This window comes from Desmodus rotundus, chromosome 8 (assembly GCF_022682495.2).
Source record: "Desmodus rotundus isolate HL8 chromosome 8, HLdesRot8A.1, whole genome shotgun sequence".
Lineage (NCBI taxonomy): Eukaryota > Metazoa > Chordata > Mammalia > Chiroptera > Phyllostomidae > Desmodus > Desmodus rotundus.
The window spans coordinates 104,647,130-104,673,113 of NC_071394.1; the positions used below are offsets into that span (position 1 = coordinate 104,647,130).

General features: G+C 48.5%; 1 protein-coding gene across 3 annotated transcripts in view; it reads right to left on the reverse strand.

Annotated features, from left to right (window-relative positions):
* EPHB1 (EPH receptor B1) overlaps window positions 1-25,984 on the reverse strand; it is a 421,654-nt gene that overhangs the window by 390,710 nt on the left and 4,960 nt on the right. The window contains exon 1 of one of the 3 annotated variants that reach the window (XM_024565783.4): window positions 15,749-15,839. The exons of the other annotated variants lie outside the window; for them this stretch is intronic. Coding sequence (XP_024421551.2) covers window positions 15,749-15,776 — 28 coding nt within the window. The 5' untranslated portion in view covers window positions 15,777-15,839. Of the gene's footprint in view, window positions 1-15,748; window positions 15,840-25,984 lie in introns of those variants that run through there. 3 annotated transcript variants of the gene reach the window in all.

Below are 25,984 nucleotides of genomic sequence, written 5' to 3' on the forward strand. Positions count from 1 at the left end.
AAAGGCATGCTGGTGGAACAGGGGGATGGATGTTCACCTGAGGAGCAGCCCATCAAGAGCATAAGGACTCAGGGTGGGGTGCCAAGGGAGGGCTGGGATGTTTCTGTCAGCCAGAACTCACTGATTTGTCGTATTTTTCATAACTGCCTTGTATTCCTTTTTGCAATTTCACCCCCTCTTTACAGCAACCCCCACCCAAGCTCCCCAGGGCAGGGAATAATCTGGGCCAATCAGTGAATTCCAGACCCTAAGAATGGTGACTGGTTTGGGATGAGCATGTGACCCAGGCTGGGATCAATCAGAATGCCCTCCAGGACTCTGCAGGAACTCCCAAAAAGTGAATCACCCAGTTACTCTTGAAGTCAAAACAATGGAGCTGGTGACCATGGTGGAACAGTATCAGAAACTGAGTCCTGAGAGCATCCTGAATCCAGCCATGTCTGAAACCAGCATCACCCTGTACTTTCCCTTCCATGAGCCAATCAGATGCATGCATGTGTCTTGATTTTGCTTTCTGTCGCTTAAAGCCAAATTCATGGACATAGCCATAAGCTCAGGTTAAAGACAAGAGAAAGTACTAGACTAGGGTGTTAGATGAACATGGCCTTAGATCTCAGCACTACCACATGACAGCTATGTGAGTCTGAATAAGCCATTTAGGTTTTCCTCACCTACAAAATGGGCATAATAATTAATGAGCTGATGTATGTGACAGCACAGGCTCCTCGAATATTGGTGGAATCTATGGTGTTCGTACTTGGTGCTGCGAGAGACCCTGAAGCATTCTGGACAGAGAATTCACTCTAAAGAAAATGTGCCTTTTGTCCATTAGCCTGGGCAGTGTACAGGCTGGATCAAAGGAATGATGTCCACCCAGGGAGCCCATTGCCTGATGCTCTTCAGGTGGAAAAGAGGCAACACTCCTATGCGTACAGTGTTGGATGTTGAGTAGAGAGCTGAGGCCTCTTTCACACCACGTACTGAGCTGGGTGGCAGGGGGCGGGGCTGCAAAAAGAAGTCACCTACATCTCCATGACCTTTCCCCCAATTAAACAGATAAATGACCCTTTTTCTCCAGGAATGGTTCGAGAATTAACTATGAGCTCTACAAACTACTTTGTACTCCCTGTGGAAAAGCTGCTATATAGCTATAAGGGGGTGATTAATTTTATCTATCTAAATGTCTCAGTATCATTTGCCAAAATGATAATTTATTATTTAGACAACCTTTATATTTCCAAGGGGCTTTAAAATCATTTATAGTGGAGAATAAAATAAAACTGATTAAAGCCCTGAAAAACAGGGATGGGGAAGAAACACACAAGGAACTGGGAGTTATTTATCCAGAACCAGAGAAGGCAGATGAATGACACAGCAAGAATGATCAATTATATGCAAAGCAGTACTGCCGGGAAGAGGCCCATCTCTTCCCCCTCCAGGACGAGGAGAAAAGAAATGGGAAGAGAGGCAACAATGAATCTGAACTGATCTAGGCTGGACACAGAGGTGATAACATGAAAAGTTCCTAAATGTATATTGGTTCTAAGCTCAGCATCTAAAAAATTGTTGTCCATTACTTTTTATGGTATAATGCTATCTGATGGAAAATATAATATAGAAAGACAATGCATATATGGTCAAAGAAAGGCATCTTCAAGGAAAGGAAGAATGAAAAAATGGTAGAAAACAGAAGGTAAATGTAATATCTCTTTCAGGAAGAAAAAAAATAGGCAGTGAACATTATATACCATGAGCCAAACCATGGTGGAAGGTGGAGACTGGAGTATATTTATATGCAGAGGAAAGAGAGATTTCCTAGAGGCATCATGGATTGAGTAGGAAACACCCAACCTACCTCCCAGTCTTCTTGAAAGTTTCCCTAGGCCACTAGATCACACTGTATCTAGATTTCAGTAAAGCAGTTCGTAAGACGGTGGATCAGATGGAGAACTGTTGGCCACGACAAGTACAAATTGGTTGATTCACAGCTGGCAGGAGAGCAGAACCCAGACAGGGCCCTATGGAAGCAGCATCTCCTATGAGATTTCACAGGCTCTCTCCTCTTTGGCATTTTTATCAACCACTTGGATGAAACCCTGCAAGGGACATTCATCCAAACTCAATTGCTGGGACACTCAGCCAAAACCAACCACATGAAATGAACAATCCTGCATGTTTAGGTTCAAAACCATCCCATTAGAGCTAGAAGAGATCTGGCCTGATGGGCATTTATGTTGCCAGACTGAAGACCAACCACCAAGCTTCTGGAGTTCACTGACATAATCCTACAGCTCCAGCGTTCTCTCCTTAGATCAGGGTACAGCAACAGGCATGCCACTGCCTGTCTCCTTCTGGTTTTCAAGGTCTTAGGCCTTGAACCTTAGGGCCCCCCAGAGGAAGAGTGACATGCCATGACTGTGGTCACTGACCTGGGGCCTATCTGGGTTTTGTCTTATGTGACAATTTCAAGTGACTGCTTGTGTTCCAGCTACCTATTGTGTGGAATAAATCACCCTGGAAATGAGTGGCTTAAGACACTAATGTTTTATGATGCCTCACAATTCTGCAGGTTGGCTGGGCTCACAGCTGGGTAGCTCTCACTTGGGGTCACTCAGAAGGTTGCAGTTAGATGCTGGCAGGGGCTGTAGTCACCTGATACCTATACTAATTTCGATGCCCAAATGGCCCACTCACACTGCTGGCAGTCGGTGCTGGCTGGCAGTTGGGAGCTCACCTGGTTGCCATCAACTGAAACCCCACACGTGTTTTCGACATCTTACAACACGACAAATGGAGTCCGAGTGAGCCTTCTAACAGCTAGAGTTCCCAGAGATCCAGGTAGAAGCTGTGAGTCTGCATGTGACCTAGCTTTGGAAGTCCCATCACTTCTGCCACATTTTACTGGTCAGGCAAGTTACCAGTTCAGATTCAGGGAGAGGGGAATTAGACCCTTTGTTGGCACAGACCCATTGCCAAAGAGCCTGTGGGATGGGAGATATTGTTGTAGCCATTTTTGAACAATATAATTGGCTACAGCTTTTAACAACATGGAGAGCTGCGATGAGGATTCCAGTTGGCAGGAGCACACAGCACTGCTGCGCGTCACACCCTAGGACGCCCAGACCCAGACCTTTCAAGCCCAGTGTGCACCAACTGGCACTCCGCCCCAGCACATTCAGCATCTGGTCTACTCCCTCCGGTCTCCTTCCCTAAACTCACTTGCCTCCCAGTACTTGACCCCCGACTGGCCCTGTCTCATTGTCAACTCCATCCTGGCATGCCAGGTCAACAGGAATGAATAGCCTCACCATGCTGGACACACAATGAACTGCCCATCGCCTAATAAATTGCAAGAGCCTAGGATTACAAAAAAATATACATTGTTCTTTTTGCAAATATTCAAAGAAAACTTATAGGGAAATTGAATTTGGTTTTGATTATTCTGAGTTTGCAAGCGGAAGCATCCAATAGTTCCAAATGTATTGGTTCCAAATGTCAGTCTGTCCTCTTTTTAAAAGCAACAGCAGATGCTGGAGGAAGGATAGATGGAAGAGCCTCAGATCTACGCTAATGGATCACGTCTCACAACCTCTCTGCCAGGCTTCCCTTTTTCCTGCTCACTTGCCTCTCTGCTGTTGCAGGCATCTGTGGCATCGTAGCCTGTTGCATGCAAACTGACAATATCACTGACTTCTGACTTCAGGCAATAAACCTATCTTTGTATTTACAGTTTCCTGAGGACATCAGCATGGATCTCTGCATGTGTGATGTTCCATGGGAAACGTACCTGTTTCCACTGATTGCCTCATGGGAATAGTAGAAAGAAAACTGGCATTACCTTGGCCAAGCTGGGCCTTCATTTCCCTGACTGTAGCATGGAAATGAGAACGCTATCCTTTAGGGTTATTGTGAGGGGTACGTGCAAGTGCCATGTTACAGAGTCTGAGACAAAGCTGGCACTCAGCGGGCAAGCCTTATAAGTCTTCTCTTCCCCCAAGACCCCAGAGCCCTGACAGAGCTTATGTGGCTGCTGCAGCAGGAATCCTGCAGATACTGCGGGCGGGGGGGCGGGGGAGGGGGGGGAGTGGGGGCAGCTGGCAGCTGGCAGCTGGAATTCTGAGCCACTGAGAGGACCCTGATGGCATCAACTCCACTGCCCCTTATTGTCCCTTCACTCTCTTTCTCCCTTCTTTCCCTGTCCTCTCTTTCCACTTCTCTTGGGTTCTGCCAGGTGGTTCTGCTCAGAAAGGGCCAAGTGAAGCAGGAGAGAGTTATATTCAGCCCCACTCCACCTCCACCTTCCTCTACTTCCTTCCCTCCTTCCTTCCTCTTCTTCTTCCCACACTTTACCATCTGGGGCCTGACACTCAATCCAGAAAAATTTCCCTCTCCCCATCCCAGAACACTAAAAGGTTTAAGCCTGGGTAGCCCCATCCGAGAAGACCCCAGCAGCTTTCAATGCTATGGGCAAGCTCTGTCTGAGTGTTGCACAGGGGCCTCCTTCCAGCCAATAGTCAAATCCACACCCAGAAGACTGCCACAAGAAGGTACTGGTCTTTCCTAGGGACATCTTGCTCCTTCCAAGTCTGGAGGGACCTCCTCCACCCCTTGCTTTCTGCCCATGTAAGCTCAGCTCTACCCCTCTCCATTTATCAAACCCACTGCTCATAGAAGACACTTCCCTTCTGAGAGCTTGGCCTATATACCTATCCCTAGTTTTCTGGGAGCTTCTCTCTGAGTTTACTTCCTCCAGTAAGGAGGCAGGTGAGTCATTTACACCAGTCCGCACCTCCTCCTGAGAGACAAAGTGCCTCTGAAGCAAAAGCAATTATCGGAGAGGCCAAAGCCCAGGAACAAGTGAGTGGAGCCTTTCAACCCAGTGATGGGTGCTTGGAAGGTGCAGAGAACTAGTAAGTTGGGTGGTCCTGGTGGGGGTGACGGGTGGCCCATCCCACCCAGTCAAGGACACTGCTGCATCCCTCTGGGCCAGATATGAGGCAAAGGTACAGGTCTTGCTGAGTCTGATCCCTGGGTGGACTGACAGTCTGGGTTCATTTATGCCAAACCACAGCTACAGTCTGCTACTCCTGTTCTGGAACCATGGCAGCACTACCGAGATAACACACGTCTCTTCTGAGGTGACGGGAAAAAACTTAATAGCAAAAATAGAGGCTCCCTGATGTCACTTAGACCTGTCGTCCTTCCACAATGAGGCAAACTAGGAAAGAAACGCATTCTGGTGCAGGACGGGTATTAGAGCAGGGTGGGGAGAGGACAGAGTGGTCTTGCCTACTCCAATGGTGAGGAATAATGTCCCACTACTTTAAACACGAATCCTGGACGTTCCTGAAGTGTCAGGGCAAGGGCCTGACTTTAGAGAGTAAATCCTTTTGCAATGGGAATGAGAAAGGAACACATGTACATCTTGGTTAGCGTCCCCAGCACTCTGCACACACCGTCAGCCTGCAGTATTTCAGCGCACCCGCAGTCCAGGTCTGGGTGAAGGGTGGCCAGTGTGGGGGTGCTGAGAAATGCCAGGGGCCAGGATGCCTAGACTAGAAGATGCCTGTGGCATCTGCCCATGTCTGGGGACAGCCCAGAAGCCTCCCGTGGGGTGACATAGCCATGCGGACCAGAAGCTGTGGCACCTAGAGGTAGGGTTCCAGACAGGAGGGCAGTAACAGGGGAAAGGGGTATCTCTGCCAGCTGAAAAATTCCTTTACACCCAGGATACATCCCCCCAAGAGTGGAGCAGGGAGACCTCCCAGCTCTTAAAACAGCTCCCAGACAGCCCAAGCCTTTGGTGACAGCCCCTTCCTCCCACCTGTCTCATGTTAACTCTATTTCACCCTCCACCTACCAGTGTTCTCCTGGATACGCTGTCTGGGAGGGGCCACTCTGCTCTTAGTGTGTGGCTCCCAATTCTGACCTCCCAACTTCCTTGCCCCCTGCAATTGTCCCAAACACAGGCAGAAAAGAAAGATCTCTGGGCCACGACAAAGGGCAAGCTGCCCAGCCTCCCAGTATCTCCATCCCCACCCACCCAGAGCCTCTGACTCCTAAAGAGAAGCTTGTTTCTGCTTGCACTGGAACTTTTCATGCCCCAGAATCCCCAGAGCGAGACAGAGGCATCCTCCTGGGACCCTCACAGAGCCAGACTTCTCCCCCTCATCACCTGTGGTTTGGGGAAGTTTGTTTTCTTCTGGTTTATGTCTTCTTGCATCCTACAATCTAGTCTTTGAGTACTTTAGGTTTCTGGACCTCACATCTTATCTTGTCCATTGGGGTTTATGTTTTTATCCAGCATTATTTTTTTATACTTAGGGGTTTTTTTATGATTTTATTTATTTATTTTTAGAGAGAGGGGAAGGGAAGGAGAAAGAGAGGGAGAGATACATCAATGCGTGGTTGCCTCTCACGCAGCCCCTACTGGGGACCTGGCCCACAACCCAGGCATGTGCCCTGACTGGGAATCAAACTGGCTACCCTTTGGTTTGCAGGCCCACACTCAATCCACTGAGCTACACCAGCCAGGGCTTCGCCATTGTTTTTAATCCCTATCTTTCATCTTTATTTGAACCTTTTTCACTTTTCACTAAATCTTTTAAGTAGCTAATTCCCTGGTTTTCACCATTTTATTATCATTTTTAAATCTCTATGTATTCCTAATTCTAGTATTTTTTCTTAATTTTTAAAACCCACTGTACTGTATGAAGAGTCTATGATTTTTGTTTCTTTTACCCAACAGCAGGGACAGTAGGTACAAATGCTCAGAGGCAGGAGGAAGCATGGGAGTCAGCGCCAGGAACAGAGAAGACAGTGTGGAGAGCCCTTCAGGTGGCCCAGACAAACATAAATACATAAAATACAATCACCCAGAAGTTGCTGGTGCAAAAGCACTTGGACCCCGACTATCCCAGTTGCGTGCCTCTGTATGTATGGAATAATCTGGATAATTTCTTGTCTGTCATCAGCATGCCCAGCTGCCATGATCTGAAAAGTTATCCCTAAGCACCTCTTCCTCCTCTTCATTAAGGGCAGCTAGTTCCTGAACCAAGGACATGTAAATGCTGGAAGGAAGGAGGGAAGGAAGAAAAGGAAGGAAAAGACCTGAGGGAGGGGTGGAGGGAGGAATTTTCTGAGCCCGCCTGGTGGACAGACTTCACCTGGAGGCAGCGAGGCATTTGCCCCTGTCCCCGGACTGCAGAGAGGCTGTGGCGTTGCAGCAGGAGGCTCACTCCATTTCTCAGCTGGTGTCCTCAGGAGAGGAGAAGAGGTGATGTATCACCTCTGGCTCAGGTAAGAGGGGTGCCATCCCCTCCATCAGCGTGGGTCCCTGACTGATGGCATGGAATAGAGCCCTGCCACTGGCCTCCCTGGACTGAGAATGAGGGTGAAACAAAGTTGTTCTTATTGAATAACCAATGTGGAGATCAGTTGTCATAACAATTAGCCGACACTGGGTCCAGCTCAGAGGACAGGGTGTCCATCTGTCCTCTGAGTTGGACCCACCCCAGCAAGGTGAAGTGATGGGGAGGCGAGGCCGGGCCAGGGTAGGCAGCATCAGTGCCCCTGGCCCCTGTCACAGGGAAGCCCTCCAGCAGGGCAGAGATAAGAGATGCAGGACTGCAGGAACATCCCTCACAGGCCAGTTGCTTTGCCCACAAGGAGAAACTGCAAGGGCAGTGTCTCAGCAGCCTGCACGAGGCAGGGCAGGGGTGCAAGTGGAGACCCAGCTTCTCCAAGCAGAAACCCTATACTACTGCCTTGAAGGAGAAAGGAAAGAACAGGTATGGGGGAAAAGGAGGAAGCAATTGTTGAGTATATACTACATACTCAGCACTGGCTTTATGTTGACATTCACTTACTACCAAAGCCTCTATAAGTGCATGGGGGGCATTCATTCCATTTCGCAGAGGAAAAGATGACCATCCAAGGTCCACACCTCCAGAGTGGCCGAGTGAGGGTGGGCAGCTGGTCTCCAAGATCACCCAAACAGTACGCTTCTACCTGCCTCATGGGAAATGGGGAATCACCAGCCGGGCACATCCTGCCAGCCTGTGCAAGGCAACCTGCGAGACACAGGCAGAAAAAAGGGACACACGCCAAACAGAAAACCCTGATTTGTTACGGAAATAATAACACAGAGGTGTGATGATGCCTACCCCACCCCCATTTCTCTGTGTTCAAGCAGGAATTCACCTTTGCATGCAGTAAAAACCCCACCTGCCCAAGTGCTCTTCTCTCTGAGACTCCATGTTTAGACCTGTTTCTATCCTAATACAGCCCCTTCCACTTGTAAGATGGTCACTATGTGTCCCACTGCATGGTAAAGATTAAGTCTGCCCCCACCTGCTATCTCTACCCCGTTTCCAGCCAGGCTGCCGGTTCCCTTCTGCTCCTCAGCCTCTGATCAGCCCCCTGTTCACCCTGAGACATAGCCTGTGGCAGGAGAGGCCAGATGCCGAGAAGGTTCTCCAGGGGCCATGTTACTGTCCCCAGCAGCATGGACATGCTATGGCCAGGTTGCATACATTACAAAACCGAGGAGCCCCCAACCCCTCCACCGGGCTGTCTGCCTGCCAGGTTCTTAAACCAAGGACTTCCAATATCATAACTCAAGAGCCAGTCACAAGTTTCACTTCCTGTAGCATGAAACGCCAAAGGGAGGTGAAAACAAAATCAACAGCCATGGCCTTGTAATCACCTGGGAGTGTGAAATAATCACCCAGGGGACATATCCTGGTCCTCGGTTATGCCTTCCCTGTCCATGTGGCTCTTAGGAAAGTCAGGGAAATGGACAGCCCCCAAGTGTTAGGTGAACCAGAAATGGGGTGGGGGCAGGCTTTGGGGAACCACCTGTTTGAGGAGTAGGTAGTGGGAACACAGCCATGAGACCCCAAGAGGTGCTGCAAACCTGGCTGGACGTGGAGGAGACCCTCCCCCTGTCACTGCACCTTCCCACTCTGGGCTGGGGTGTGGGTGTTGGACTAGATCCCCCTCTTTGGGGATGACCACTCAGCCAGGCTGGGGCCAAGGGGCTGACACTGTCCACAGGAATCAATTGCATCACTGTTCTAACAGGAGCAGCTTGCATTTCCAGAGCACATCGCTGTTCTAGGACAAAGTAGGCCACACCAACCTTGGCTCCAATTCCTTTCCAACAACCTTTAACTGAAGACCCCAGAGGGGAGGGGCTTGGACTCCATCACCCGCATTGGACAGGGAATGAAGTTGAGCCTCAGAGAGATGAGGTGACTTTCCAAGATCTCCAGCAGGTCATGTGAGCCAGTTCTCCGACTCCCAGCACCACCTCTCTTGCACAGAGGCACACCTTCAGTTCTAAGGCCAGGGAGGGGTCCTGTGTGTGCCCTTTAACCATGCCAAGGGAACCGGCACCACCCAACAGGTCCAAACCTTCCACGCATGCCCACCTCCAGGCCTCAGTGCTCCTTCCGCAAGCCATGCTGCCCACGGGCTTAGGGAGCCAAGGGCTCAGAGCATCAGAGTGTCTGGCCCTGTAAAGAATGAAAGACCTGTAGGCCTTACTGCTATTGCAGAGTGGGCATGTGGGCAGACTGAGACCTTCGAACTTTATTTTAAAACTTTATTCTTTATTTTCAAATAAAGGTAAGCCCCCAGGCCAGAGTTTAAAGATCTGATTTTTTTTTAAACATTAATGTATTTATCTTAGTTACTGAACTTTTTGGCATCTCCTTAAATTTTACACCTGAAGTGAGTACCTCCCTCCTCTCACCCTAGTCCCAGGCCTCTGCTTTCCCTTCCCCACAAACTTGAATCTTGGCCCAGTGAGAAGAAACCCTGAAGATGGGTGGGGACAGGAGCAGTGGGCCACAAGCCCTTTCCTAGCTATGCCAGAGCTGCTGGGAATTCCTCCAGACCTGCTCGCCTGGGGGTAGGTGACCCCGGAGGCCCTGCTGCCAGAGGCCTGGGGTTCCTGGTCATGATGGGTGAAGTCAGGCTGCTGAACATCACCCCAGCAGACGTGCCTGAGTACCAACCTTTCAGAGACCCAGAGCTCTGGCCCTCCACACCTATTGGAGCAGACAAGACAGAACCACACATCAGCAATATATGGACTAGTCAAAAGATTGGCAGGCAGGGTAAAGACGTAGGAATCAGTCTTTCTGGAGGAGGTGGCCTGGAGATCTGTTTTAAATGAAAAGAGAGATGCAGACGAAATGAGAAAAAGAACGGCGCGGGCAAGCTGAAGGCAGGTTATGTCATTTCTCCTTCACAACAATCTTGAGAGGTTACTTGACACCATCCCCACTTATCAGACGACTAAAAGGAGGCAAGGTTAAATAGTTTGCCTGAGGTCAGAGGCGGAATTCAAATTCAAGTCTGTCCAACTCCAACACTCTACGAAACTGCTTCATAAAAAAACATCAACTGTATCTGTTCAGGAAGCAATTTGGGAAAAGCTGGGAGACAGGAGATGAAGGACAAGGTGCAGAGGACTTGGTGTCTGGCTGCACTGCTTACCTTTGGCACTTACTCAATTTTGCTGAGTCTCAATTCCCCACCGCCCCCAAACCTGTGTACCGATAAATAAATACGGTAAAATATTAACAAACGTCAAATATGGGTGATGGGCTAGGGATGTTCATTGCGCTCTTGACTTTCCAGTACTTTTAGAAATATTCATAACAAATTAGGGAAAAAACAAAATATCCCCAGGTCAAAACTGATATATGACCCCATCAAAAAAGTCCCTGGCATCAAAAGAGCTGAATAAAAATAGCTACATCAAACAGCTGCACCGACCCGCTCACAACATCGTGAGAATACAAATCGGTTCAGCCTTTTGGGAGTGAACTTGCAGCATCCATCAAACTTTTAAACAACACATACAATGGGGGGGCCAAAGAAACCCAGAATTTATTTATAAAAAATTGTGAATTTATTCTCACATGTTTAAACTTCAGTCACCTTCAAAATACTCTCCATTTGATGGAATACACCTATCGAGATTTTTTTTCTACTGCTCAAGCCAGTTTTTGAACTCATCGATTTTTATGTCTTTTAGTGCTTCTGCCATGTTTTGGTTTCACCTCTTCCACATCAGCAAAACATTTCCCTTTGAGGACTTTTTTCACCGGGAAAACAAAAAAAAAGTTGCTCAGTGCGAGATGGGGTAAAGAGGGTGGGGGGGTAGGAGTCATGCCATTTTTGGTCAAAAACTGCTGCACACTCAGCGCAGAGTGGGCCAGTGCACTTGTAAATCACCCATCATGAAATGGGCAAATGCATTGAAGGAGTCTCCAAAAAAATTCACTGAAGCCAAGCCCAGCCTCTCACAACAACGCCAGCTGGCACACTGATACAGATGTGTTCCTAGGACATTCACCTAGTCACATGTACTACAAGGGGCCTGCTGTCCAGAAGATAATTCTGGGTTTTTTGGGTCCCCCACCTTGTACTATTTAAAAACTATTCACTTTTAAAATAATAGTAATCACACAGGAAAGCTGAATGAATGGAACAGGGAACCCCATATACCTTTTTATCCTGATTTGCCAATTGTTAACATTTTGCCACATGTGTTTTTTTACTCTTTCTACCATGTACTTTGTAGTATAGAATGTAATATATTACATATACACTTCATATTATATGTACCTTTATTGTGGACACACACACCTTTGTTTCATGGTTAACTTTCCTTCCTGAGCCCGCTGAGAGTAGGGTGTACTCATGAAGAGAACAAGGATATTCTCTTACTTGACCACAATACATTCATCAAATTTGGAAAGTTTAATATTTTTATAATACTTTCATCTAATAAGACCCTCTCCATTAATTTTGGGAGCTCAGGTCGATTGTCAATTGTCCAAATAAGTCCTTTTTTAAAAAAAATAAATTATTGTTGTTCAATTACAGTTGTCTGCAATTTCTCCCCACCATTCCCCCCACCCCCCAGTACAGGATTTAGTAAAGGATCATGTGTTGTATTTACTTGTTATGTCTCTTTAGTTTTTCAAAATCTAAAAGGGTTCCTTTTATTAAAAATGCTCAAAAAAAAGGTTCAATTGTTTAAAGAGGCCACTTCCCCGATGTGGAAGATTAGAGCCTGGGACTCTTAGTCAGGGCAGACCCTGCACATCAAACAAACTCCCAGGTGAGGCCTACATGCTGGGTTACAGACCGCCCACTAGCTGGTGAGACCAGAGGAGACAGTTTGCAAAATGCTGGCCCAGGCCATTGCAAGGGACACCTTGCCTTCCTCTCAGTGAAGCCCTATTGGCGATGCTAGCCGAGCCCTGGGACTCAGGATGCAGCAATGATGCTGAGTCCTCCAATGATGCTGAACACCTCCTGGTCTTTCTGGAGCCAAGGGGTCCAAGACAAGGGGCACATGTCTTCAGGGTCCCCATCCCAGATAATTTCGGCCAAAGTCAGGCAAGCCTGGCTGGAAGGGAATCTTATACCCTGCTTCCTCTATGGGCACCAACTCTCTATTTCCTTCAAAAACTACCCCCTCCTGCAGGGGGTTACCCTTGCCCACCATAATCCCCCCTCTAACTTCCTGCCACACTGGCCCGCTGGCTGTACCATGAGCACTCACTTGACTGTCCCTGCTGTTCCAAGTACTCATTTTCCTTTCCCGCCACCATGCTTCTGCTCCTGCTGTTCCTCCCGTGATGCACACTCCACCACCCTCCACCTCCACATGTTCAGGCAGAGTTTACCCCTCAGCTTCCCCTAGGAACAGGTCCTGTCAATGGCAGTTCCTTGTCTAAACCATCCTCAGGTCCCAGGTGTATCAGTCACCTGGGTCACCCAGGTTTCCTACGCTGCCGTTGTGTCAATTTGATTCACGTTCCTGTCTTTGTGTCATGGTGACTCACTGTGGCGTGATAGGGGACTGTTCATCAGCCCATCCATCCACCCACCACATATACCAGGTGTCTACCCTGTGCCGGCCCCTGGCTGGGTTCAGGGGACTCCGACAGCCCACCTCGCCCAGAGCCAGACGTGACACTGTGTCAGTGGCACCTTTGCTCGTGGGCACAAGAGGTGTTTGTGAGAAATGATGCGGGGCCCCACTGAGCACGCAGTCTCTTTATGACATCGACCGGGGCAGGCCTCCGCAGGCTTGTCATGTGTCACCACCCCCATGATTACTGTGATCACTGATCATCACCATGCAAATAGCAGCAACCTTAGCGGAAGCACCTACACAGCCCCGGCGCTGAGAAGCCTGTGGAATTCTGAGTCTGTCATCTGAAGTTCAGAAATAAACCAAAGTCATTCTCTACAGGCTGAGCACAGCACACACCAGATGGGCCGGGAAAAACTCTCAGGAGTCGAAGCCGCCAGCAGAAAGGTAAGGGGAAACCTGGGGCACCCAGCACCCTACTAAATGGGCCTAGCCCTGAAAGGCTGGGCTGAGCCTGGGTGTGCTTCCCTGTGCAGATCACCCTTCATGGGGCACCCTGTGCACAGGAATCCCACCTTTCTCCATTAAAAAAAAAAAAAAACCACTTAAGACACCAACAATAGCAACAATGAGGACACCCTGGAAAAGCAGGATGTTTGGGGATTTCTGCTGCCACCATCAGGGCACACAGCTCTTCCTGCACCTCTGGGCAGGCTGGGGGCATAGGCCCTTCCTTCACGCCCAGGAGTATGGTGGGTATGAGGGTAGAACTTAGGGATTATACATGGGAAATAAACACAGGGTAACAGAGTCCCGGATCACCAGCTCATGGTTTCCTGTGGAGGCTCGCACACTCCCATAGCACTTCTTCCCTGAAAACTGACAGCCATCCTTGTGGAGAAGATCCTGGCCCGTCCTGCCCCCACCTCCAGGAACGAGAGGGAATGAGACCCAGCAGGTACCGACACAACAATCCCAACAGTCAGGCAGTAGCAGGAGTGGAGTTCCTCCCTTATCTCCAAACAACCATACAAGTTAGAAATGAACCCAGAACAGACAACCCAATAATAGCAACAACAAATCAATGGACAAAATACCCATTTTATCAAAGAAAACCTATATGAATGGCTAAGGAGCACATATAAGGAACATCATTAGTCACTAGGGAAATGCAAATGAAAAACACAATGAGATGCCGTTATATACCCACCAGAATGGCTGACATTAAAAAGACTGATAATATCAACTGTTGGTGAGGATGCGGAGCCACTGGGGCCGTCACACACCATCAGCGGGAGTGCAAGGTGGTGCAGCAACGCTGGAAAACAAACTGGCAGCCTCTTAAAAATCTACACTAACTATGTTATCCAGCAATTATATCTTAAGGATCTACTTAAGAAAAATGAAAACTTATTTTTCATTTTGTGTCTACACAGAGACACGTACTTAAATATTCACCAGAATTTTATTCATAAAAACCAAAAACTAGAGCCCTGGTCGGGTGGCTCAGTCCGTTGGAGCATCACCCCATACACCAAAGGGTTGCAGTGGTTCAGTCCCTGGTCAAGGCACATACGTGGGTTGTGGGTTCAATCCCCAGTTGGGGCGTGTACGGGAGGCAGCTGAGTGATGTTTCTCTCGCACATCAATGTTTCACTTTCTCTCTCTCCCTGCACCCCCAACTCCCTTCCTCCCTCTAAAAAAATCAATAAATATATGCTTGGGTGAGGATTTAAAAAAAACCCCTAAAAACTAGAAAAAAAAAGTCCATCAACTGTTGAATGGACAAACCATTTGTGAAATATGTATGCAGTGTAGTACTACTCAGCAGCAGAAAGGAATGAGTCATTGATGTTTGCAACAACGTGAATAAATCTCAAATGCATAATGCTAAGTGAAAGAAGCCTAACAAAAATAAACGACATACTCCATGATTCCCTTTATAGCAACTTCTAGACTAAGCAAAACCATAGAGCCAGCAGTCAGATTAATGGTTGCTGGAGGGCAGGGGTGGAGGGAGAGGGGTCCTAGGGAAGGGATACGAGGGTGACAAAAATATTCTCTACATCATGTGTGTATTGTGCCTCCACGACCACATTCATTTGTCAGGTCTCATGGAATGGTACACTTAGAAGTGATAAATTGTATTGTACGTAAATTACACCACAAGAAAACTTATTTATTCAAAAAATCGACCCAGGCTCAAAAAACCATTTTCAAATCCAATGAGCAATAAATACAGGCTGACAAAACTGTAATCATTAAACTGCTGAAACACTTCCACACTGACTGATAACCCACCAAGCCCAAGCCTTCGTTACCCTTGCGCCCCCACTTCCACTGGGCCCGGGACCTCCCCAGGATCCAACAAAGCACAGGGCCCTCTTGGACCTGCTGAGGTAGACGTCCTTTCCAACTGCTCCGTGACACGCTGGGTAAAAGTTATATGGAAACATAGATGATGCGAAACTGAGCTCTAACTCAGATGAGGGCTGGCTTATTTGCGGCCAGACTCATTCCATTTAGATAATGTACTCTGAACAGAGGCAACAATGATTCTGGAAGACATGGGGGAGCAAAAGATCTTAGGTAGTACAATAGCCTGTGGCTTTTGGCAGGGCCTCAGTGCACCAACAGATGTACAGTGTATCTGTGGTATTAACATTTCACAGCGTATGGGTGGCAAGGGGAAAAAGTGTCTAAAAGTGCTCCTTAGGGGTGGGCAACAATGAGAATAAGGTTGAGAAATACTGGGTTCGGTGGTGACAGAGAGAGAGAGCCATGACACCACAGGGCCATCCCCTAAGCCCAAGTAGCAAGTTCCCACCTGACAGATAGGCTTACCTGTGTGGTGGCTTCCTGTCGTTGGCATAGTCAGGCTGCATAGTTAGCTGGGGGGACATGTGAAGGAGGACGTGACCACAAGACAGCCCTTCTTGGGAAAGCCAGTCACTCACTCTCCACCCTCGAAGAGCCTTCAAACCAACGTGACTCGGCACACTCTCACCAGGATGCCAGAGCCAGCAGCACCCAGGTAGGTTGCGGCTATCAAGACAACTGCAACTGGGACCCCACACTCAGGGAAACAGCTAGATGAGTAGAAATCCAGGGAGGCCCAGCCCCTTCCTCCCTGACACCTTAGCTTTCTGGAGCCCATGGGGGCAGAACTGCACACAGCACATTTGGGGTCTTCTGTTGGTGCTGAGAAAGGAAGACCACTTCCAGATGAGAAGAAATTAAGTACTGCTGCTGAGTCCCAGCTTTGCCAAGCGCAGCCAAGGCAGGGCCTCCTTGGGAGCGGCTTGCTTCTTATACATTATGACAATACTGTAATTGTTCTTTCAGTCTTTTTCAGATATTTAATAACAACATTGAAGTGGGAGTCACAAAGGTCAGCCCTACTGTAGAATGAGCTTTGTTCTTATTGCCCTTTTCTGAATAGCTAGCTCTTCCTGGCTGTTCCATGCCAGTGAGCCCTGGTGGTGGAGGCCTGGTACTGTTAGAAAGCAGCACCACCTACTCAGGGCAGAATATTCTAATTTGATAAACGGTCCAGTGCCACTATCTATCTATATCATCTGCATAAATACACACACGAGCATACACACAGACACACACGCTGGGCTCTCCCTCACTCCTCCCATGCAACTCATACTACATGCCCATGAATGGGAAGGCTATCAACAGCCCAGACTCGAGAAACCAGGTGATACTCATGTTTGGCATATTCATTTCGCCAGTTATTCCTGGCTAGGTGAGAAGTGTAATTTCCTAGGACTTCAGATGACTGGAGTCAAATACCTGTGGTTTAAAAAAAAAAAAAAAAAAAAAAACCTTGAAATTTGTTCTGGAAGCTCACAATAGTTGGCAAATGGGAGATACTTTTCAGAAGGCATGTGAGAGTGGACCAACAACCAGGAAGCAGCAGTGCCCTGAGCTCACCTCTCTCTCTGTGACATGTTCCAGGTGCCTGGCCCACCTTGGAGAAGTCATTTTGCCTGTCAGGCTCGGCTACCAGATCCACGAAATGGACCTAATTCACCGCCTGTCTGCAGACAGGACTCCCTGACTATGCCGAGACCTGTGACATCTATCAGAGGTTGGTTTTCAGGAACCAGTGGATTATTAACCAGTGAATTATTTGGGGCACCTAGTGCAAGGGTCACTTAGCAGTCTTCATGCTCAGCTAAGGCAGGGAGGAAATGCACTGTAATTCAGAACCCCTGTGACGATGTGAGTGAACGTTCCTGTCTGGGGAGGGCTCGGTTTGGTGTAACTCAGGCACCATGAAAGAGGGTGATGTAGCCCCAGCACCCTGTGTCAGAGAGCAGCTTTGTACCTAGTCCTCAGGGTAAGATAGTTGCTAAGGAACCATTGAGATGCAAATGAATTGGCAAATACTTAGCAGCAAGATATCAGAAAAGGGTGGGCAGGGGATGCTCTGAACAAGGTAGTCAGGTGAGTGAAAGGAAAATTACTTTCTTCTGACTGGAAAAAGAAAACCCTTGGTTTTCATACAGAGCAGCAGCGGTGTGCTACTGTGTGTGTGGGGCGGGGGGGCGGGGGGGTGGGGGGGGCGGACTTGTTCTCAGCTGGAAGTAGAGGAAATTTGGATCCAAGAGCAGGGAAGTTGGAAAGGCAAATAGAGTCTTCCTCTGATGAATTCTAAGCAGATTTTAGATGCTTCTCTCTCAAATGAGAAACAGACACCTAAGGTATAAGGAGACAGCTGCAAAGGACTTTGAAGACCTGCCATCTTTATACAAGTCTCAAAACCTAGACAAAAACTACACCAAAAACTGTGAATAAACATTCCAGTGACGCAAAATGGAAATCCCAGGCAAGACTAAGCCACGAAAGATGAGGGGAAACGAGCCATCTCATCGTACCCATGAGTTTGCATTTCTTTCATTCTTGCTCTCTACTGGACATCCAGCTTAAATGCGATGCTTAGGTTAAGGTGTTCTGGTATCTGTGTTGGAACCCAGAGAACTACGGGGAAAAGTATGGCTCTTCACTCACCGTTTTTTCATTTTGCCCTAAATAGGAACCCCCTTCCTTCAGACTCTAGTTGAGATATGCTAGCCTTTTATTTTTCTTCAATTACAGTTGACATTCAATATTATATTAGTTTCAGGTGCACGGCATGTTGGTTAGACATTTGTATAACTTATGAGACCCGGACCACCTGGTACGTCTAGTAACTCACCCGGTCCCATACCTGATTATTACAATATTATTGACTATATTCCCTATGCTGTACTTTACATTTCCATCACTGTTTTGGAACAGCCAATTTGTACTTCTTAAATCCTTCTTCCCCTTTTACGCCCCAGCTCCCCAACCCCCCAACCCCATGAGATGCGCTGGTCTTAACACTGCTTTGTCTTGGCCACACCCCTGCAGCTGCCCAGTCATCACTTTGAGCTGCATCGTGATGTTCAGGAATATAGGGAACATCCTTGTCATGAAAGAAGCTGTTTGCCTGGCTGTCTCCAGGTCTCCCTTCCTGGGTGTTTATGTTTCTATCATCTTCAGTGTCCCAGGCTTTTCCCATATCTTCAACCAGGATCCTCACAGCCCCAGCCCCTTCCCTGTGTCCCCCAGAGCCCACCTTCTTTCCTTCATTGCACAGACAAGCTCTCCATTCTGCTCCATGATGCAGTTATGCAGGAAGGTTGAATGGGTATGGTAGGCTGTTGCCTGTTCAGCACCCACTCTTGTTTCTTCTGGGAGTAGCACCCTGACATTTTTGTGGGGAGCCAGCCCTCCCCCATGTCAGGCCAGGCAGTGCAGGTGGGTCTGAACTAACACTGTCTCCCCCAGCTCCAGGGATGGGCAGTCATATGCCCCAAACCTGGCCAAGGAGTGCATTCTATCGTCCTGGTGACACAGCCTGGTGCGAGGAGAGGCTTAGGACCCAAGGAAGGTCAGGGAGACAAAACTTCCAGGGCTTCTGCTAGAGCTGGTGAAGATTTCTCTTTCTGCTGAAGTTTCAAGAGGATGTGAGTTTGAGCTGCCACCTGCCACATGACCATCCCGTGGGGAAGCCTGCCTGAGAATGAGGTCAACAAAAATGACTCTGTGCTGATTATTCTCCATTGTCCCTCCAGATCCATTCTCTCTCAACCTTTCTTTGCCCTCTTCTGTGCCTCAAGAGACTGACCTCTATGAACCGGGCTTCCATGCCCTCTGCCTTCTTGTTGAATTCATCCAATGGGAGGTGCTGGCAAGAGATGAGAAAGAGGAGGAGAGTTTAGGAAATGCAATGCCCCTCCCCGCCCCTGGCAAAGTCTGGGCAGCAGCTGCATTCCTCTACCCATGTCTACAGCTCCACGTCCACAGGGAGCCCTCTACCATGCCACAGCACTTTCCTGGTCCTGAGGACACCATTCCCTTCACTTGCCTCTTCTGACCTTGGAGGGGCCATGCCTTCTCAGTATTGCCAGTGTCTGGGTGCATCTCCATCCTTATTGGTTCCCGTAGACCTATTCATATCTCTATAAAGAGTCTCTTCATTCAACTCCCCTCAGTTAACCCTTTGGGAGTGCCGTCCATTTTCTGCCACCATCTTGGCTGACACAGACACAAAGCTAAGGAATACAAAGAGGGAAACTGAGTCCTGAGGCAGCACTGTGTTCCCAGGTATTATCATAACTTAAGTCCTGAACTGTCCAGTAATAGCAAGTGCCAGTAATGACACCTACCCTTTGTTTTCCTCCCGTTTGAGTTAAACATCTATCTGTTCAAAAAAAGATACAGCTAATAAAATAGGTAAAGCCCTTGATGGAGAGCTCTGGATGTCCACCTTTAAGACACAGAGAGCAGAATATCAGTCTTCACTCCTACCCACTGCCATCTCTATCTGACAAAGTTCTACTCACCCTCCGGGGTGATTCATCCTGTGTCTCTGTCTCTGTCTCTGTCTCTCTCCTACACACTCATGCACATTCACACACACACTCCTTCCTTAAATCCTTCCCGTTGGAAGTACGACCCTGTCGTCGGTTTCTCATAGCAGCTGACGTGTGACTGCTGTACCACATCTATCACTCTCCATCCCACGTCCTGTTACAGCTTGTAGTTTGCATGGCTCTGTCTCCCCCACCAGTCTGCTAATAGGTAAGCTTCTTGAAGGAAAGGCTGTGTCTTCCTTAGTTTCAGGTATAATGTTTCTCAAGGAGAAGCTCAATAACAGTGCTTTGTGGGTGTATACATGAAACTGATGGCTTCTGAGCAAAGCTGTCAGTTCTATCTGTCTGTTCCCACTCCCTATCAGCCACCTGTACGATCCGGCCTCTCAAGTCTGGAAGTGGCTCAACCCTCACTTGGACACCCCAAGATGGGACTGTACCATGCCTCAAGTGAAAGTAGCCTGTCCCATCTTGGTTCAGTTTGGCTGGAAAGAATTTCACAACCCAGGCAATAACTATCTCCCATGCAGAATAAAGCTGGGCTGCTTGACAAGATCACCCTTCAAGAATTCATAGAGAAGGGGCTTCCCTTCCCCATTTCCTCCCCCATTTCAAGTCGCCCAAGCCTGCACCCATCACTCTCAATCACATCGCCCTCTTTACTCCCTTTAGCACCTTCCTGAAATTATAATCTATATTATTTGTTTTCTTAATGACTGTGCCCCTCTCTCCACTTGGGAAGGCTCCCAAGCCCTGGAACATTCCTTTTTTGTTCACAATGCCAGGCACATAGTAGGAGATTAACAAGTACTTGTTAAATGTTGAATGAATGAGATACCATATCTCCTCCCCCTCCCCTAAATCTTCTCTAGTCTTCTCTAAACCACTTTTCTGCTGCTAATTCTAGGATTTTTTCAGTTATCAATTATTGCATAACAGATCAACCCAAAACTTACCAGTTTTAAACCAAGACAGCATTTATTTTGTTCAAGAATCTGCAATTTAGATAAGGCTCAGTGAGGAAAGCTTGTCTCCTCCCACTTAGAGTCAGCAGACGCGGCCTGAAGGATGGGGCTGCAACGAACTGAAAACTCACTCATGCAGATGTCTGGCATCTGATGCTGGCTGTGGGCTGTGACTTGAGGGGGGGCCACGGCTAGCACATCACGCACGGCCCCTCCGTGTCACTTGGGCTTCCTCACAGTATGGAGGCCAGGTCACAAAGGCATCCCAGGAGAGAGTCAGGCAGAAGTTGTAGCATCTTTTATGATTTCACCCCCAAAGTTAGGCAGGACGGTTCTGCCACACACTGTTCATTAGAGGGAGATGGAAAGCCAACTCATATTTAAGGAGAGGACCTAGGCTTCATGTTTTGACAAAGAAGAACATCAAAAAATTTGCAGACATGTTTTAAGCTTCCACATGGGACATGACTTCAGGGTTTTAAAGTGTTCTGTTGACGTTTTCTTTCCTTTTATTCATCAATACAACGCACATTTATTGACACCACCATGTGCCACATGCTGGGGATATCATGACAATTAAGATAGAGCCCACCCTGTAGCGTCTCACAGACTGTGGGGTACTCAGCGAAATCCACACACGACTACAGACCAGTGTGGCATGTGCTCCCATGGGAGACAGCAGAGGCAGCTGTGGTGGGGACCAGCGGGCCATGTAATCTAGCCTGGGGCTGGGAGGAAGGCTTCCAAGAAGAGACAACCACTGTGGTGAAGTCTAAAGAAAATCTTAGGGTGAGCCAAGAAAAGGTCAGTGAAAAATTCAACACAGGAAGAACAAACAGGTGCAAACCCAGAGGCACCCAGTGAAATCAGAAAAGGAAAAGGAGATTTCCAGGGTGTGTGGACCTGTGTGGCGTATGTGTACCTGTGCCTGCATGGAGCAGGGCAGGAAAGGAGAACCCAGATTGTGAAGGGTCTTGTGTCAGTCCTGATTCACACATGTAGTGACTGGGTAAACCCAAATACCAAGGTGTAGCAAGGTGTAGTCTGATACCTGAAGTATGGTGTGACCATTGCTTGGCACAGGCCCCTGGACACCAGCCCAAAAGTCGGTGGATTTGCTGATGATCCTCATATCCTCTTCCTCTCCCCAAAGCTTATAGCCTGTGCTTCAGCACTCAGACCATTTGAATGCATTGCCAAAGGGGCTGAGCGCATCCATGGAGGGGTTCCCTTTCCATCAGTCCCCAGTGAGGTTCTTCCCCTATCTCACTACCCAGCTCCAGCCTCAGCATCAACGAGAAGGCCAAGGGCAAAGGTCCTACCTTGACATGTTGGAAAAATAGCAAGAGGAAAACAACAGAACAATTAACTGCAAGGCCCTGCTGTCTCTTACAGATAAGGCATTTTCTCTGCCACCACTGTCGATGAAGCTACCTGCAATTATTCCTCGTCCTTCTGTTCAGCCCTTTCCAAAGATTCAACCCTAAGGAAACCGGTCACTGTCCAATGAGACCAGGATGCTGAGGGGTCTCTCTCCTCCTCCTCCCCTTCATGTCATGGCATCTGTGTCTGGCCAGATGGGCAGAAGCAGCCAGAGCTCAAGAAGCAACAAGGTACCCTGGGTGGTATGGCTCAGTTAGAACTACGTTCCGTAGACCAAAAAGCCGCAAGTCCAATTCCTGGCCAGGGCACATACCCAGATTGTGGGTTTGATCTCCAGGTGGGATGTATACAAGAAAGCAACCAATCAATGTTTCTCACATCAATGTTTCTCTCTCCCTCTCTTCCTCTAAGAGCAATAAAAAAATGTCCTCCAGTAAGGATTAAAAACAAACAAAAAAATGAAGCAACATGGCCCCAGGCCGGGCAGGGTCCACAGGGCAGAAGCCAGGGAGGTCCCCAAAGGTGAATACCTGCAGGTGGCTCTTCCTCTGGAAAGCGGAACCATGGAGGGAGACCCACAGCAACCCTGCTCCCTACACACTCCCCACCACTAGGAGCCAGGCACAGATGCCAAACCGCAACCATCTAAGCAACACAGCTCAACAAAGACAAGAGCCAGATGGACATGCGGCAGAAAGAAAGCCAATAATGACCACAGTGGGGGTCTGCATGGTGGGGGCACAGGGCAAAGGCCATGTGCATACAGGAAAATGCAAACCAAGATGGAAAAACATTCTCCTCCAGCTGGGGGCACAGGTGGGGGGAGTTCTAAAAAGCCTGGGAGAGCCTGGCCACAGGGACCCCAAGGAGCAGACCAGAGCAAGATTGTCTGGTACCTTTGACAGCCCCTGGCAGGAGAGTGCATAAACAGCTGGTGCTTAATAGGTGCTCTCTGATATAGTTCATGAATAAGCAATGTTAAACAGAAAAAATGCTGAACTGGAGGCAGACACTTGGGTGTCGTCCAACTTGTCAGAACTTCAGTTTGAATCTTAGCTCTTACATCAGTAACTTAACGGCTCAAAACTGCAGCTTCCTCATCTGTAAAATGGGAGAATGAATGCTTGGACATTAGCGGTATTGGGATCAGTAAATGCTCAATGAGCAGATAAGAGCTTAGTCCAGCCCTGGCTCTAATGCTGCAAGCTATAGGATTTCTGGGGAGTTTCTTCCCCTCCCCAAAACTTGTCTTCAGTTCTGCTCCAGACATATCAAGGCCAAGAGAAGAAGCCTGAGCCCTGGTCTGTGCCCTGGAGCTCAGAAGCCGGGGAATCAGTCCCAGAGACCTCAGAAGCTAGTGCTAGGCTATAGCATGGGGCACCTGCTCCCTCACCTGTTCCCACCGAGCCTGGCCACATGCGTCTGCCCATTTCTCTGTTCATTATCACCTCCACTGGGGGATAGAGAAGCAGGGCAAGGAAGTTAAATTCAAATCAGTTATTTTGTCACTTTCTGCCAGGAAGCTGGAGGGGAGAGAGGAGGGATGCAGAGCCTCAGGTGCAATCTGCAGGCAGAAATGAGTCCTGGTAATTCTCAGGAAATTTCCTATACGTTTCCACGTTGGCCCAGTTCTGCTACACAGAACTCTAGGGGAACCTTCCATGAGGGGACAGAGCCGCCTCCTGAAGCAGCTGCTAGGGCGTTGTCTGGGATTTCACCTAATCTGGAGAACATCTCTACTGGTGACAGAGGGAGAAACGGGGCCACCTTCTGCACCACCTTTTTTACCCTTTAGCAAATGGATCATCCTGAAGGCCCAGTTATCAGCAGGGTCATTGCAGTGAAGTGAAGAACCCCCATCCTCAGCTCCAGGCATCTTCCCTCAGAGCTGAGAAACACTCCATGTTCACCAGGGAGTCAGTGAGCAGAAGAATAAGATGCTTTCTTTCTCACTCATGAAGTTAGAGTCAAACTTACAAGCCAGTGGCACTTAGAGGCACCTGGCAGATCACAGGACCACTGGAGACTCTGGCCCCTGTGCCCCCTACAGTCCTGGGCCTGCTGCTGATCAGGGTCTCCTCACGGAAGGCACCAGGCTAAGGCCCTTTTGTTAGCAGCCAACCTCACTGTTACTCATCTCTGTTGAGCTGCCCCTGCAGAACCCTCACCAGCCTATGGGGACCCACCCCCCGCCACCATGATTAGCCAGGAGGTCACCATGTCCCAGAATTTGCTTTATCAATAATTTTTAACTTCTCACCACTTCTAACCCTGGGGGTGTCCCCATGCAGCCCCTGCTGCTCCCTCCCCCAGTCTGATTTAACAATGAGAAAATAAGTGCAGGGAGGGGGAGAGCTAATTGTGCACCTGCTCGCTTCCTGTGTCTTAGGCCAGATGGAAAGCAGTTATTCATTAGCTAAGAAAAACCAATCCCCCACCCAGGCCTCCCAGCAAAGTGTTTTCCCATCTCTCTAACCTCCAGAGAAGTGGACAACAAAAGCCAGCAAGGTGGCTCACACATCAGGCGTCTGGGGCCTTTGATGCAGCAGGTGGCCCTGACCTGACCCTCAATGCACCCCCTCTAAGTGCAGCCAAACACTGACCAGAGGGGCCTACCTATCGCTACAGCTGAAATGGAATCCCCAGAAGCAGCTGAGGAATTTCTCATGCAACATCTTGCTTTTAAATATGAAATCTCTCCCAGGGCATTGCTTTATTGTTATAGTCATTTCCTCAGAGAGGCAGACATCAGTGCTCTGTGTATCCACCACCTTTGGAGACGTGGACATCTGATAAAAATACTCAGGTTGCTTAAGTGGTGAGTGTAGAAGAGGAAGACATAAAGTGAGCTCTTCCAAGGAAGCTGAGTCCTAGAAGCCAAGTGCAAGGATATGTTCTAGACAACAGGTGGCAAACACAAGGCCCGCAGGCTGAATCCGGCCCTCCACCTTGTTTCTATCCGGCAGCAGCCCCGAGCTCTATTAACTGTTAAGGAGTAGTTACATTTATACAGTCCTAAAATCACATTCAGCCCTTTGAAGGCAACCACGCAGCTGATGTGGCCCCTGGTGAAAATTAGTTTGACACTCCTGTTCTAGAGAGTCAGGTGGGGACAGGAAGGGTACTGTGTGCCCCCCTCTACTGCCTCTAGAATGCACAGGCACTAAGGCCCATCTCCTTTGGGGACACTTGTCTGTTTGGGAACAATTCTTCCTTGGACGAGGTGGCCAGAGCAAAGATGCTCCCAGTCCTTCTACTAGATTCCTTCTCAGAAGCCATGCTGTGGTGCAGGTCTCCAGCCTTGTGTCCTCATGTACTAAGGGCGGCAATCAGGATGGGAGGCGGGAGAAAGGAGCAGGAAGAGAGCAGGAAACTGGTGCTGGAGACGAAGTGCTGAGATTATCTGAGCATTTCTCTCATTTCTTCTTCCAAGACCATGGAAACTGGGAGTTCCCAGTAATCAATAGAGTACCAGTAGCTGAGTTAGCATCAGGACTCTTCTCACCTGTGGATTCGGGCTGATCTGAACCTTTCTTCTTGCAAAGTCCACAAAAGTAGCACAGTAAGGTGGAGTGGTTAAGAACCTACACTCCAGAACCTGCCTCGGTTCAAATGCGGGCTACTTTCTAGTTACGTGACCTTATCAACCCACTTAACGACTGTATTCAGTCATCTCATTGAAAATCACTGCCTGAGATGGTGTTCCCCTCTTCTGCCTTTCAAAATTGCCTCCACCCTTTGCCCACGCTGGAAAGATACTATGCCCTGAACGTCAGTGTTACTAAGAATTCATAGGGATTAGCTATAGATGATTGTGT